This window comes from Trachurus japonicus, chromosome 10 (assembly GCF_045865225.1).
Source record: "Trachurus japonicus isolate A0001 chromosome 10, Traja_1.0".
NCBI lineage: Eukaryota > Metazoa > Chordata > Actinopteri > Carangiformes > Carangidae > Trachurus > Trachurus japonicus.
The window spans coordinates 8,725,172-8,740,367 of NC_140916.1; the positions used below are offsets into that span (position 1 = coordinate 8,725,172).

At 42.6% G+C, this 15,196-nt stretch overlaps 1 protein-coding gene across 19 annotated transcripts in view; it reads right to left on the reverse strand.

Moving 5' to 3' along the window:
- LOC146979359 (LIM and calponin homology domains-containing protein 1-like) overlaps positions 1-15,196 on the reverse strand; it is a 98,686-nt gene that overhangs the window by 1,651 nt on the left and 81,839 nt on the right. For 5 of the 19 annotated variants that reach the window (XM_085789189.1, XM_085789201.1, XM_085789195.1 and 2 more), the window contains 11 exons: positions 12,541-12,885; positions 11,932-12,049; positions 11,153-11,259; positions 10,962-11,067; positions 9,778-9,852; positions 8,754-8,782; positions 4,106-4,198; positions 3,636-3,800; positions 2,827-2,921; positions 2,468-2,629; positions 1,075-1,173 (listed from right to left, as the gene is read on the reverse strand). In XM_085789189.1, coding sequence (XP_085645315.1) covers positions 1,075-1,173; positions 2,468-2,629; positions 2,827-2,921; positions 3,636-3,800; positions 4,106-4,198; positions 8,754-8,782; positions 9,778-9,852; positions 10,962-11,067; positions 11,153-11,259; positions 11,932-12,049; positions 12,541-12,885 — 1,394 coding nt within the window. Of the gene's footprint in view, positions 1-1,074; positions 1,174-2,467; positions 2,630-2,826; positions 2,922-3,635; positions 3,801-4,105; positions 4,199-7,310; positions 7,425-8,753; positions 8,783-9,777; positions 9,853-10,961; positions 11,071-11,152; positions 11,260-11,931; positions 12,050-12,540; positions 12,886-15,196 lie in introns of all 19 variants that reach the window. The other 14 variants (XM_085789193.1, XM_085789191.1, XM_085789197.1 and 11 more) reach the window with 8 other exon arrangements.

A 15,196-nucleotide genomic window follows, 5' to 3' on the forward strand; every position in this document is an offset into this window, starting at 1 on the left:
GAGGAGCGACGCATGTGATGGTGTTAAGTGTTGGTTTCTCTCTGATGTTGCTCCACTTAAATAAGTTCAACAGTGAATACGACAAGAAGCAACAATAAGTTGTTTATTTTGTCAAACTGCTGATCAACCTGCTGCAGAAAAACTGTCTTATTGTGAAAGGCTGAGCTCGGCCCTTCACAATAAAATAACTGATAATGAACCAAAGGTGAAGTAGCTTCCTCTACATCTCCACTGTCCTCACAGTAAACTACACTGAACCTGAATAGAAACATAACTTATAATTGATTTCATGTGGCGATGACGTAGCCTCATAAACCAGCCGCTCCCGGAAATGCATTTCATTTCATTTCTGAGGGAGAGTCTGGCCTCATCCCCGTTGTAAGCGTTTGGGGTGGGCGGGAGTAGTAGCGTTGACAGACAACCCCATTCAGCCAATCAGCAAGTTGGTGTAGTGACGGGGCTTTGCACCAGTCGGTCCCTGATTGGCCAACGTGCTGTGTCAATCACAGCGGAAACGCTGATTGGCTCGGCCTTCTGAGGGTTTCAGGCCAAACGCTTACAACGGGGATGAGGCCAGACTCTCCCTCAGAAATTAAATGAAATGCATTTCCGGGAGCGGCTGGTTTACGAGGCTAGCGATGACGTGTTTTTTTCCACAACCTTGTCCACAACGATTCAGTCGATTCCCTCAGATTATTTTGTCACTGCGTCTTTTGCTGTTTGTTTCTATTTGTATTTCTATCGATCGATCAGGCTCGTCTCCACTGTCTCCCATTTTTCAGTCGAGCTTTTATCGACATCTGATCTCAGCCTGTAGAAAAAAGCCCTTGAACTGGATATAAATATAAATATAAATATGAATAAGCAAACACATTAAAAACATAAAGATAAGTCCTGTACTCTCTCTGTTTTATTGCTGGCAGCAGGTTGCAGTGGTTCATGTTGTTCATGTTATGATATGGGCGGAGAAATATAGGCAGCAAAGCAGAAAATGACAATGCAGAAATGGACCTCTCCCCTCCCCCCTCCTCCCTCCCTCCCTCCCTCCATGTGGTGCTGTTTGTGATGCAGTACCTGTTGGGAGTTGGAGGCAGTGTGTCTGGAGTTGGTGAGTGTGCTGCAGGGGGCTTTGATGATGAGCTGCGACTCATGTTATTATCAATGGGACCACTCCTGGAAATGGACAGCAACATGCAACATGATGATGAAGAAGATGATGACGTCGACTCACAGATACAGCGACGCCATTGGCTTGTCTGACTCAAGACGTGAACCAATCCAAACCAAAAGGCACCAGACACCAAATCTGCTCAGCACATTTTGTGTTTTTAAAATGTTAAATGTAGTGTTGCTGCAGATTTAAGAGTCTGATGCTGATCTTTTAAAAAAACAAAACAAAACACATTTATCTCCTCCTGCAGTGGCATCACTTCATTCTGTGTTGGTGGAAGAATTACAGATACAAGACGCCACCTGCTGGACAAACATGTGAACTGAAGGTGCAGCCAAACTACTGCACCTGAGATCCATGTGAGATAAATAAAAGGTAAAAACTGAATGCACATGAGGAAGCAGAACAATGTTCAGAGGCCACAATCTTCAGAGTTTATATTTTAACACTGATTTAATCAATAAATGTTGTATTTTGAAGCAGACAACAAATCACAGCCCAGTCTGTCTTAAGATTCACTGTGTGCTACTAATGAAAGCAAACAACACGGGCAGAGCGCCTGATGATCCAAGAGCCTAAAAACCTAAAAAAAAAAGTTATGTGATCTCATGGTTGCTAGGCGACAGGAGTCCCCTTTTTAGGCCATGAAGTCTGACACATGTGGCCCCTGAACTGGGACACAGCTTACACGTATATCTGTGTCATTCTGAAAATAAATGACAGCAACAGTATGCTGTTATGTCCTTAAAACTATTTTTTTTGCTTGTTTACTTTTGTTTCTTTTATTATCTTGCTTGTTTATCTCTTTGTGTGATTTCCCTATGATAATTTTTCTTTTATTATGTATGTTCTGTTTCATTTATATCTATATATTCTATATCTATCTCTTTTTATATCTTAGCATCTCTCTGTATCTTGTTTGTCCTATATTTATATTTTTTACCAGTCCACCACAGTGTACACTGCATGTGTGAATGTATTTGTTTGTATGCACTGCTGCTGTAAGCCTGTGAATTTCCCCACTGTGGGATAAATAAAGGCATACATAAATTACTTTTTGTATGACATTATATTTCACTGTTAACTATAGGTGGAGGCATCTAATAAGCTCTTTGAGTTTTCACCTCTTCTAGCACTGTGAATATTTATTTGTGTATTTTTAACTGTGCAAAAATAAATCTAAATATAAACCTAAAATAATGTAACTAAGGGACACAAGTCGATGTCTTTTAAAAGGACTGAACTGTCTAATCCTTGAATTGTGGTCGATCTGAGATAAGACTTTCTGTCACACACCTCCTGTCTCCTGCCGGCCGGCCCGGCTTGTTGCTGTCGGCCGTCGGCTCTTGTTGTTTCTTGACTGGAGTGGAGGATTTGGCCGACACGGCGGGAGGTTTCTGGCCGTTCTGCAAACTGTGAGTGAGGGTTCCTGGCTGACTGATGCTCTGACTCAGCGAGCTGTGAATCACAGACAGAAAACCTGTCACATATTCTTCATTTTCACCGAGCTAATCCCATCAGATCTGTTTTCTACGGAGGGAAACTCACTCAAACAACAGAACTGAGACTGAAATTCTGCATCGTCTCTTATTGTGTACGTCACAGTGGATCAGAGTTTCTGCTAAAACATAACACAACGCTGACTGTGTCCAAACCTTCTCGCCGTCTTCATGCTGTCGTCAGCAGTGCTGATGTCACTGGTCCTGTCGTTTTCCCTGCGTTTCGCCTCCACGCTCTCCGTGCTCCCCCTCTGCAGCCACAAACAGGGAACACGTTAGTCGAACAACAGCTGATGTGTCCGTCAAACATCGGCCCATAATCAATCAATCAGCATTCTTCATCAGTGGATCATTCTTCATCAGTCTGTCAGACATGTTATTACACCATGCACTAACACATCCCCCATCCCATTCATGCTTTGGAGAAGTGTTTTTTCGACAGTTGTACCTTATTTTGTACATTTAACCAGTTTGTTTCTATGTTTATTCCTCACTCGCCCCCATAAGTCTGATTTAAAGATGTGCAGTCTATGGCTCTAACTGATCTATGAAATAATCTCTTACATGCTTCGAAATTATGACAAATTTATCATAAAACAACACAAACATACTGTTTTTGTTTTAAATCACACCCAAAACAGCTCTCTGCTGCTCCTCTATCTGTCACTCAGCAGAGGAGAGAAAACCCTCATGCTCGTCGTGGTCCAATACTGGAAACACTCATCAACTCAATGCCGCTAGTTTTCTCGCTAGACACTTCTTTGGAAAAGAAATCCTTAGTGAGGTCTGAAAAAGTCAAATAGATCTCTGGTAGCTGATGTCACCATGTGATAAATAATTTTCCAGGACTCAGAACTCAAGTTTTTCCAGGACATTTGATTTTTTTTTTCTCATTTTCCATGAATTGTTCCATCATTTTCCAGGTTTTCCAGGACGCGTCGGGGAACCCTGAATCAGCAACTCACCGACTGCCTCTCCAGTAGTTCCTGTTTCCGTTCCCAGTCGGCCAGCGAGCGGACGATGGTGTCCTGGGGCGCGGAGGTGGAGGACAGCTCCCCTCGGCTGGGGGAGGGCAGGGCCGAGGAGCGGGGGGTGAGGGGCGCCACCGTCTCCTCCAGGATCTTACGCTCCTGTCAGAACGGGAGAGTTGGATGAGTTAACGACGACTATCGTGGCTTTTATTTTAGTTTTTTTTTTTTTAAACACATGATATTTTATTAACAAATATTAGTAAATCTAGCCTTGTATCCTTTTTATTCTCTCTAACATTTCGTTTTATGTATGCAAGTGCATGAAAATGACTATTAAACTGAATCTTAATCTTAAATCATAAGACACAACTGCAGCCATGGCAACAACAAGTTCAAGTGATTTGTAAACACATCTCAGGTGCAACATGTGACATGTGACACACACACACACACGCAATACACACCTCCTCATGGTACTTCCTCTCCTCCTCAGCCACCTCCCTCTGCGCTCGCTCCCACTCCTCCTTCAGCTTCTCCTGCTCGCGCCGGTACTTCTCCTGTTACCACGGCAACAGACACATGACATACAGCACAGAGCCTCAACGTGGAGGAAAAAAAAACTAAACTGTCTGCAGGTCAGGATGCTTCGGCAGGAAAACAGAGACGATGCACAGATATAATCTGGCATCAGAAGGAGCTCTGATAGACTTCAGTCTTTTTCTTTCTTTCTTTTTTTTAACTTTTTGATAATAAAATCCTCTCCTGCTTAATTTAATCCCAGAGGGAACCGAAACCTGTGGGCCCTGCTGCAGTAACTATGTCAGATTTATTTCTATGAGTAATCTGAATATAAGCCTTGATTTGGAGGCTTGCTTTTCCTCTGTTAGGCCTAAGCACTTGCTTAGATCTAATTTGCTTGTTAGGGATAAAAAAAAGAGAAAAAAAAGCCAACAAAGGAGACCAGACACAGGCAGTGCAGACAAAAGGCAGAAGCAGAGCATGCGGAGCCTGTTGAGTTGAGCAAAGGGGTTCCTACACAATTTTCATTTCAGAAGTTGCCCTAAATCTTTCAATTTCAATTTCAATTTCAATCAGGTCGCTACTTGATGTATGATGTGGGCAACAAAGACTGTTCTTCTTACTCTTCTTTAAATTGTGTGGGACCCCCCCTCCCCAAATAAAAAGGAAGCAAAAATTAAAGATTTACAGTGAAAGCAACTTATGCGAGATAGGATGACAGACTGAGGTCGAAGCACAGAGACAACACAGAGTCAACCAGGGAGGCAACAAGCACATCGATGCACCAGACATTCATCCATATCGGCGCATCTCATCTCAATCAGTCCTGCGAAGACAGAAAATCTGTTCTCATCACTGTCGTTCTCTAAGATGTTTTATTTTTTTAAATTTTTTTTATCAAGATGATACTGTAAATGAGGACAGCACATCGTGTATAATACTAATTAATCCATCGAATGTTTAACGCTATGTGGACCTGAGATGCACCTCTTATTGGCTGAGGAGAGAGAGGGTGATTGGGGCAGCAGCAACAGCAGCAACCTTGGACAATGTCCTCGCCTCTGTGTGCGTGCGTGAGATGGAGACGGGTATATATACCGTATATATAAAAAAAGCTAGAGGTTCTTCCACTGCACAAAGTCGCCCTCTAGTGGTCAAAGTGTGCACAGGAGTTGTTGGGATGTGCCTTCAGAGGAAGGAAGAAGGAGGAGGTGGGGTGGGCGGGGCGTTGCTCAATATAAAACAAATATGGAGGCAAGCTTCAGCTTTTGCAGGTAGCAGTGAAATGTGGTTAATTCTTCTGACTGTGAGCGGAGCAAGTCAGTGGCTGGTGCACAGACGATCACTGTGCGCTTTCTCTCCCAGGGTTTGGGAGTCAGTTAAGTGTCCCAGTGCATGGCTTTGATAAGCTGCAGTTTCAAAGACATGTAAACACCTGGGCTTATTTTGATTGGTAAGTAAAAGGCTGAAGAACACTTAGGTTAAAAAAAACCTCTTTCAGTGACTATGTATCAACATCCAGGTAAACGTGGTTAGAGCCGAGAGATTCACATCCTGTTTACACCTGATATCAAAATGTGACCTGCATCCTGATCCTTTAGGTGGATAGCACAATCACGATCCATCTGACCACATGCGATGTGCAATAACACATTGATAAGTTTGGTGCAAAAGCAAACGTGTTCATCTGGATACAGGTCACATTTTAATACCAGGTGTAAACTGGGTCATAGTCACTGAAATACTGTTGAAACAACAGTTAGACTGGACTCAAGACGTTAAACAAAACACTGACTTCTCAACAAGACTTGATCCCAGTTTAAAACCAGACATCCTGACATTTCAACTACAAATCATCCAATCAGAGTTGGCCAGTTACAGACTATGATGCCTGGATTATGCACTGACTTCTGAAGCTTTATCTACAGTGATCTCTGCTGCCATGGATACATTATGCAAAATTATTTCAGTCTCGCTTCTCTGACCCAGAATCAGTCCTCTGGGTTCTGACGAGATGCACTGTAAACTTAAGGCCTCCCGAGACATAGGAGACAAAGCCTTTCTTCTAATATTTTACCAGTATATTATCTTCCAGTGTATTATCTAAAGCAGAGGTTTTCAACAGGGGGTCTGCAGAGGTACTGCAGGGGGGTCATGAAATTTTTGGTTGATTATACAATTTTGTTTCCACATTTAGGCTTAAAATAAAAACATCAATTAGAATAGCTTGTATGCATGATTACCATGCAATTGACAGACATTGTTGATATAAGAAGGTATGTTTATAAATGACCACCATACTCACTGTACCTTTAAAATAAAAACATGAATATATGAACCTGTGTATGTTTGAATAGCTTAGTACAGTGGTTCCCAACCTTTTTTGGCCTGTGACCCCATTTTGACATCACAAATTCAAAATGCACCAGCTCAGATATTTATATGCTGCATTTTATTTGAACTCTGAATTTATATTCATACATACATTATATTCATACAATACAGTTGTTTAAGATGGTGTGTATTGTTTATATATATAATTTTAAAAATAAATTAGCTAAAAAAATATTTTACCAGTCATTTAAAAAAAAAAAATCAATTACTAGACATTTCAGGCGACCCCACATGAGGTCCTGACCCCAAGGTTGAAAACCACTGGCTTAGTATTTGAATCTAGGGTATGTTTATACATGGTACTGGGCCCAGTTCAATGTCGTACAAAATTTCATACTAATTTGAAGTAGTGGGTCCTGCTTCATCCCTGATCTAAAGTAAATAATTATCCGCTGCTGCACTAACAGTCAAAGCTGCAGGTGAGTTTTTCACACTTCAAACAAACTATAGCTGCTGAGCACTGAAGAGCAAATGATAATGACTTGAATTTAAGGTAAAACAGGCTCATGATGCTTCACATGCCAACAGCTGTGACTGAATGACCTACGAACAACGCTGCAAAAACTCTCACCGTTTGTGAAGCCTTATCATTATTAACTGTGTTGATTTGAGATGAATTGAATTATTGTTATAAAGCTTAGAGTCCGGTGCCTTGCTCTAAGCCACTGAGCTCCACTACAGGGAATCGAACCGCTGACCCTTGCCTTAATGCGGACTCATGCGTCATGCTTCACCCCTGCGAGGTGAACTGTGTACCTGCAGCATGCGCTCCTGCTCTTGCTGCCACCTTTCCTGACGCTTTCGCTCCTCATCCGGGTCCCAAGACCAGCGGTCGCCCCGCCTGGCCTGGGGCAACACCGGCACTGACACCTGATAGATACCCCAACACACACACACACACACACACACACACACACACACACACACACACACACACACACACACACACACGGAAACATCCACACAAACCCACCCAACATGCAAAGAAACACACACAGCAGACAAATAGTCATGCACACAGAACCAGTCACACATAAACACACACACACACACATTCTCTCACCCAACCATGAAGCCAATGATACGTCCCCCAACACACACACAAAACACACACCAATGTGCACACACACACACACACACACACATCCACCACAGGAGAAGAAGAAGGGAAGGGAGGAGACAGAAATAGTTGGTCTACCACAACAGCACTACTCCAATGCTAGCCAAAGGACTCCTACTAAGGAGAGAGAAGACAGAGAGAGAGAGAGATGAGCTCAAATGAAAACGGAAGCAGTCTCGGCCGTCGTCTACTACAGCATCCTCATCTGGCATGCTACATCGACAGCTGTGTGTGTGTGTGTGTGTCCTGTCATCAGGGCTCAACAGAGAATGATTTGTGACATTTTCTTATTTATAAGTGAAGTGAAGATAAACTGGATGTTTCTTACAGGATCAACAGAAAACTGCTACAGGAAGTGTTATTAACGCAGATGTTTGTGTTTTGTTTAGTTTATATTTTCGGTTTAAAGACTCACATCAAATATCTATGGATCTCTGAAATCCTTACGAGACACCAACTCATATAGTGTACAGTATTAACTTTGTGTTTTTGCATGTAGTCACTCACCTCAGACAGCCTAACTCTAACAAACACTTTTTCCTTGCTGTGATGATTTCTTTACAAAAATAAACACATTTTGTAAAGAAATCATCACAACAAGGAAAAAGTGTTTGTTTCTGTGGCGGGGAGAGCAGGCGCTCTGCGATCGGATAGTAATGTCTTTCCAGGATGTTTCAGAGTTAGACTGTCTGAGGTGAGTGCAAAAACACAAAGTTTATACTGTTTACCGTACACTATATGAGTTCAGTGGTGTCTCGTAAGGATTCCAGTCATGTATCATTTAATTGTTTTTTGAGTGTTTGTTGTGGTTGAAAGAATTGCCCCCATGGGTTAGCATTGTCGCTATCCCTAGCGCCGGGTAGCCATGGTGTAACTAAACTCCGGTTTGCCTGCATCAATTTTTTGCTCCCCCTGACACTGGGTGACCATCAGGACAACGATTTAAGACTCAAAAATGGCCAGAATTCTCCTTTAACTCACACTAAAACTACTAGCAAGCCATGGTAACGCAGGGAGGTGATAAAGCCAGATGAGACGCGGTAAAAGGGCTTTTCAGTTTCAATTAAATTTTTACTCACATTTCCACGGCGATCCTTTTCTGCCTCCTCTGTAGGGGAAGCGAGAGAGAGAGAGAAAAACATTATTATAAAAGTGTTTAAACAGAAATGATCAACCTAATTATTACATTTCTTATTTATTGGAGAGATATTGATGGAAATGAGCGTGTGGCAGGTTGAGGTTTGAGAACCTGAGGAGGAAAGATGGAGACAGAGGAGACAGAAAAACCAGTCGACCAAAAGCAACAAACCACATCTGGAACTCATCAAAGCAGAAACTGTGCAGCTGTGTTTTCAAGTTCTTTTTTTTCATGATCAGTTATAATAATAATATGTAGAAGTGATCAGGAGGTCGAGGTTGAATTACTTCAATACAGATTTTGTGGCTTTTGGTGGAAATGCCAGAAAAGTGAAGCCTTATGCTAAAACGCTATCAAACAGTTGATGAGGACAATCAAATGTTCACCACAGACATGATGAGGGTTTATACCAATCCATGCATGGAGGAGTTTAGTCATCACCTTTCAGAAACGTCTTAAATTAAATTATTATAAACAAACAGGCTTCATTTGCCTTTTTATAACATGAAACACAGCCAGTATTCCCTCTGATGTCTGGTGCACAGATCCTTTCTTTAATTACTGATGATTTGGTGAAACTCTTGTTTGTATTTGAAGGATTGTTTTAAATGTTTATGGTGCATTTTCCTCAGTTTATTAGAGAAAGGACCTTACAACAATTCATCCTAATCAACGTGATGATACTGTACCGACATGAACCAAAATGAAATCAGCTGTTTCACAGTCACACTACACCGATGAGTTCGACCTGAAACAACTCGCTCGCGCTTGTTTCATTCTGCATCATTGTAGCACATTAAAGATGGAGTTAGAAGATACTGATCGTCCACGATGAGTTAAAAAACAAGAGGGAGGAGGGGGGGCTGAAGAGCTGTTGACAAGCTCTTGCAGAGATGGCAGGGAGACCCTGTGCATTCAGCACCTGGGCGGAGGGGGGGGTGTGTGTGTGGGGGAGAGGGGTTTACCTGATGGAGCGAAGAACTCCCAACGTAACTTAGGGCTGCTGGTTGCCAACGGAGACCTGACACTGTTTTCAAACTCTAAAGCGAAATAAACAAAATGTGTGTGTGGTAGGTAGGAGAAGAGGGAATGAGGGAAGGAAGGAAGGAAGGAAAGGAGGAAGGAAGGGAGGGAGGGAAGGAAGGAAATGATGAAGGATATACAGATGAAAAAAAACAGGTGTTGGAATGTACAGAAAATCAGAGAGGTCAGATTGGGGGGAGGGGCTTCACAGAAACGCTCCAGTGCCTCCAGTGTTGAAAAGCACATTTTTTTGAAGTTTTTCACCCAAATATAATTTCAAGACAATCCCAACATGAGAGCTAAAACATGGAGGGTGTGTGCAGGTTGTAAAAACAGGCTGATGAGGATCATAAATCCTCGGCAGCACCTTCGACTCTCACTCTAGGACAGGGGTGCCCAAACATTTTGCAAAGAGGGCCAGATTTGGTGAGGTGAAAATGTGTGGGCGCCGACCATTCAGCCTGGCATCCTTTGAACCATTAACATTTAATGCAAATGAACTATTTAATACATTTTTTTTTATTGCAAATGGCATTCTTTTAATTTCTTTACATAGAATACAAATAAATCAAAACAAGTTTTTACCAAAATCACTCTGCTTTTCATATTAGAAGACCACATAAAATGAAGAAAAAGTCTGTCTGGAAAAAAAAAACTTTCAAGAAGCTTAAACATATCTAGGTTCATTTAAAACATTGCATATTATATTTTATATTATATTATATTTTAGAAATGGGCTGGAAAGGGTCAAGGGTCGCGCGGCTAGAGTGCGGCCACAGGTCTGCTGCCATCTTCTGGTGAAATATAAAATAGCCTTCTTTTTGTACGTGCTGGTGGGCCACATATTGATTTTATGACAGAGGCTGCAAATTTGAACACGGGCCGCAATTGGCCCCCGGGCCGGACTTTGGACATGCCTGCTCTAGGATTTAGCGTTACAACAGCAAAACAGAAAAAGAGTGCAAAAGTGGAAAAATAAAAGATAAATAAATAAAAACAGCAGCTGCAGCAGGATTATGCTAATCCAACTCAGAAAACGAGGAGGAGATGTTATGGAAAAAGAAGCTGCTGGCCTGGGTTTTTTTTTTTTTTTTTTACCTGGATGTGAGTACTGTAGTTCACTGACCTGCTGTCGTTTCCCGCGGTGGGTGATATCCAGATGATCCAGATGTGGCTAAGCTCGGGACGTTCTCTTTCCTCTGCGACAGCTCCTGGGAACTGGGGACGGTCGGCTGCTGCAGGGAGATTCACACGTTATAATAATAATAATAACACCGGACGTCTGAGCGATGATGCGTTCAGTGAGTGAAGCTTCACCTGAGAAGTCGCAGTCTGACTCTGCTGCTGTGAGCCGACACTCGACAGGACCAGACTGCAGATGTTTGGATTGGATGGTTCGCTCTTTTCTTGCTCTTGTTTGGCTTCTGAAAACACACAACACAACAAAAAAACAACAACTTCCTTTTACATTTTTTGCCACAATCATTTGTTCTTTAGGATTTAATAATGTCAATGTCAATTTTATTTATATAGCACATTTCATGTGGCGAGCATATACACAATGTGCTTCAGGATAAAAGCAAGATGGCAATACATGTGAGTACATATTAACAAAAGCCAACGTGTTAAGAGAAACAAGAAACTAATTAAAAGCTTGTGAGAATAGATATGTTTTAAGATTACACTTAAAAGAAGATATTGTTGGAGATGAGCGGAGTTCGATGGGTAAAGAGTTCCACAGTGTTGGACCATAATAACTAAAAGCACCTTGAGCTAATTTTGAATGTATGCGTGGTATATTGAGGAGAGATTTACATGAAGATCTGAGATATCTGTCTGGTGTATACAGAGTGAGCATGTCAGAAACATACTGTAATAAGCTTTGGCTTCTTCCCACTCCTTTTGAACATAAATAAGTGGTAAGTTTTGTTGTTGTTGATTTATTTTGCCTTTCTTGTATTGATTGTTGTTTGTTTTTATTCTGTTCGCCTTTACTGTTCAAATACAATTTCATTCATTTGTTCATTCTTTTTCATGTTTCCTTCAGGTCTTCAAGTCTTTGAGTGACCACATGGTGTCAGTGTAGCAGCTCAGACCTGTAGGTGGCGCTGGTTGAGCTGCTGCAGCATCCGACTTCTTGTTTTCCTCTGGAGCAGCAGCTGCTGTCTGGCCTCCTCCGCTCCTCCCAAAGCTTTCCTCTGGCTTCTGCAGTTCCTGTGCAGCCCACAAATCATTTCAAATTCAGTTACCAGTGTCTAAAGAACAGATCCCAGTCCAAGATAAACACGTCAAATCATTTCTTTACGGAGGAAGAAAATGTGTTGTGGCTGTGTAGTATTTTAGATGTATCCTTCTGCAGAGTGCAGTCAAACTAAACATGTTAAATGTGTGCAGCAGAAGACGGGACAGGACCTGGTTTGGTTCTGATATAAACAAAGCTGGGCTTTCTGCTGCTGTGACTCCACACAACTAATTTGATTTACAGAGAAATTTAAGTGGGGCACTGCAAAATATTAAGAGTCTGAGCTACGAAACCCACACGAATCACTTTTGTTTGGCTGCATCCTGTCAGTAAAGCTTCTGGTTACAGTTTATTTGGGGATTACAGACTAATGCTCAACTGATGTTCAACAAAACATGAACAAATGTTCTACTATTTAACTATTGAATCTCTAAAAAAAACTCTGCAGGCTCCTCGTCCTCACCGTCGGCAGAGAGGTGGGTCGACTCAGTGGCGGCGAAGGCTCGGCCACTTTCTTCTCTTCCTGAACGTCCTCTGGAGCTGCTTCACTGTCGACGTGTGCCTCCTCCTCCTTTTTCGCCTTTGCCTTCGTTGACACCGGGCTTCCTCCGCAGGGGGAGGCGTGTCGACTGTGTGCGGGTGACGCCGCCGCCACCGCTGCTGCTGAGGAGCGGACGACTGCTGTGCTGTTGCTGGTTTTGGAAGGGGACGCCTGGAAATGAGGCGGAGACTCCCTCCCTTGACTCTCAGGTGTGGTGGGAACGTCGTCGCTTCCCGCGTTGCCGTTGATTCGAAGCAAACCGTCCGTCTAGATCAGAGGACGACACCACATGTTGGTTTGATTTAGGGCTTAAAATCGCTTAATACATGACTGTGAACTTCATCATGGTTGTTTCTGCAGTACGTGTGTACAGAGGAGAGTGAAACATGATTTACTGCAGCGCCATGTAAGCAACATATCTGTCTCTATAAACATGCAAAAACAAAGAAGCATGCACAGGAAATTGAACCTGCTTTGTCAGTCAAGTATTTGTAACTTGTGCACATACGGAATTTGTCCATACTCCAGTGTCTGAGTGTCCAAAGGAACCAATCAGGTGCACATGGACTCACAGCAAAAACAAAGACGACAACACAGAGAAAAGAGAAATAAAGACATACAGTCTCATGCAAAAGTTTGGGCACCCTTGGTCAAAATTTCTGTTAATGCGAACAGTTCAGCAAGTGGAAGATGAAATGATCTCTAAAAGGTGTAAAGTTTAACAACACTCTTTTGCAAGATCATTATTTGATTCTGTTTTAGAGGTAAAAGGGAAACAAAGCAGCAGCCTGCAGAAGAACGGGAAACCCAGGAGACTTTAGCTCTCAGATAACTTTGACCAATGTATCAGACAAGATATTTACTATTTACAGGCTGTGATAGTTAGGGGGGGCTATATGCAGGGTGGTCAAACCTCTGCTGTGGGCCCTTTTCCTTTTCTGTCATTTTGAAAATGTAAAAGATGACAATAAAAGAATATACAGCCAGCGGGGAAAATACTGTAAGTATTGAATGCATCAATAGACTTGCATGGTGAGCAGCATAGAGACCATGGCAGTTAAATGCATTACTCATTGTTTTTTTTATAACTGTACCTGCTAATTTCTCAAATCTCTCTGTCAGAAATCTTGTGAAGACCTGGTCGTGGCCAGTTTATGGTAAAATGTTGTTCTTTTTAGTTCTGGATAACGGCACTAAAGGATAAAACGGTGCATTCAGACACGTCTGTAACCAATGCCATCAGTTTGTTCTGCAACATCAGTTTCTGAAGGTCTTCCATCATGAGACGCCTCTTGTGTGACACCTTGGTGATGAGAAACCTTTTTATAGCATCAATTTGGACTAAAGCAGCTGATATTACTTTACACTGATAGGGGACAGGATGACTTTCTAAATGACACATAACGTAACACATGACGTAACGTATGGACATAAATGTTTGGATTTCTTTGTATGTGTGCATTACTTGGGCTGTTGCCGACATCTGGTGAAAACTTCATGTCAATAGCTCTATTAGAAATAGATTTTCTGAGAAAATTATTTATTATTTTCCCCGCTGTATATATAGTTTAAAATGTAAAAAAGGAATGTGTCATCTGTAACTTTATCTCTTTTGGAGATCGTCTCATCTTCCACTTGCTTAACAGAAATTTTGACCAGGGGTGCCCAAACTTTTGCATGCCAGTGTACATCTAACTTAATACTGTGTGTGAACAGTGTCTTAAAAATCCTGCACCTCTGTTAGCGATGGGTCAGATTTAGCTTCATAATTAATCTAATTAAAAAGTGTAAGTATCAGAACCCGCTGGCCTCCTCGTCTGCGTTCATCATCACCGGCCTCTCGTCTCTGTTCGTTAGCAGCCATTCATCCTGCCCACAACGCCGTGCAACCGGCCTCGGCCACAAAGAGCCACTAACACATGCGTGAGCGGCTCCCAGCGAGCGGTAACTTAAGACACAGCGATGGAGCCGGGTGAATGCAGCCTCTCAGTTCCACCACCCCACCTCCGCCTCCGCCTCCACCTTCTCATCCCTAGTCCTCGCAGCTTGTGTGGGCCGGCTTTGTCTGCTGGGAGCCCACTTCACATTGAGAGGACCCTACTTGTCAACTTCTTAAGTCAATAGGGAACAGAGGGCTCCATTCAGCGCCGGGCTCCACTCAGACTCCCGACAAGACATTCCAGAAAAGCGCTCTGCTCCATTTGGTCTGATAATAACCCTCCTCTCCCGTCCCGTCCCCGTCCTCCTCGCCATGCACCAACACATAAGATCTCATTTTGAATATTTCCATTTGGACGTCCTTTTTTTTTTTTTTTTCTTTCCAGAAGAAAAAGGAAATGGATCCTGTTGAGAGCACTTTGAGCTAAATTGAAACATTACATGCTTCTTCTGGTTGTTTTCCTACGAACCAGCCGGCTCATCACCATGGCGGCGGCCGCGGCTCTCTGGTATTCTAATGTAAATGCCAAGAAGAGAGAGAGAGAGAGAGAGATGGAGGGGAATTCACCCAGCAGCCGGCCGGCGAGGAGAGCGGCCAGCGCTGAGAAGTGACCACATGCACCATGTGCTCCGCAGATCT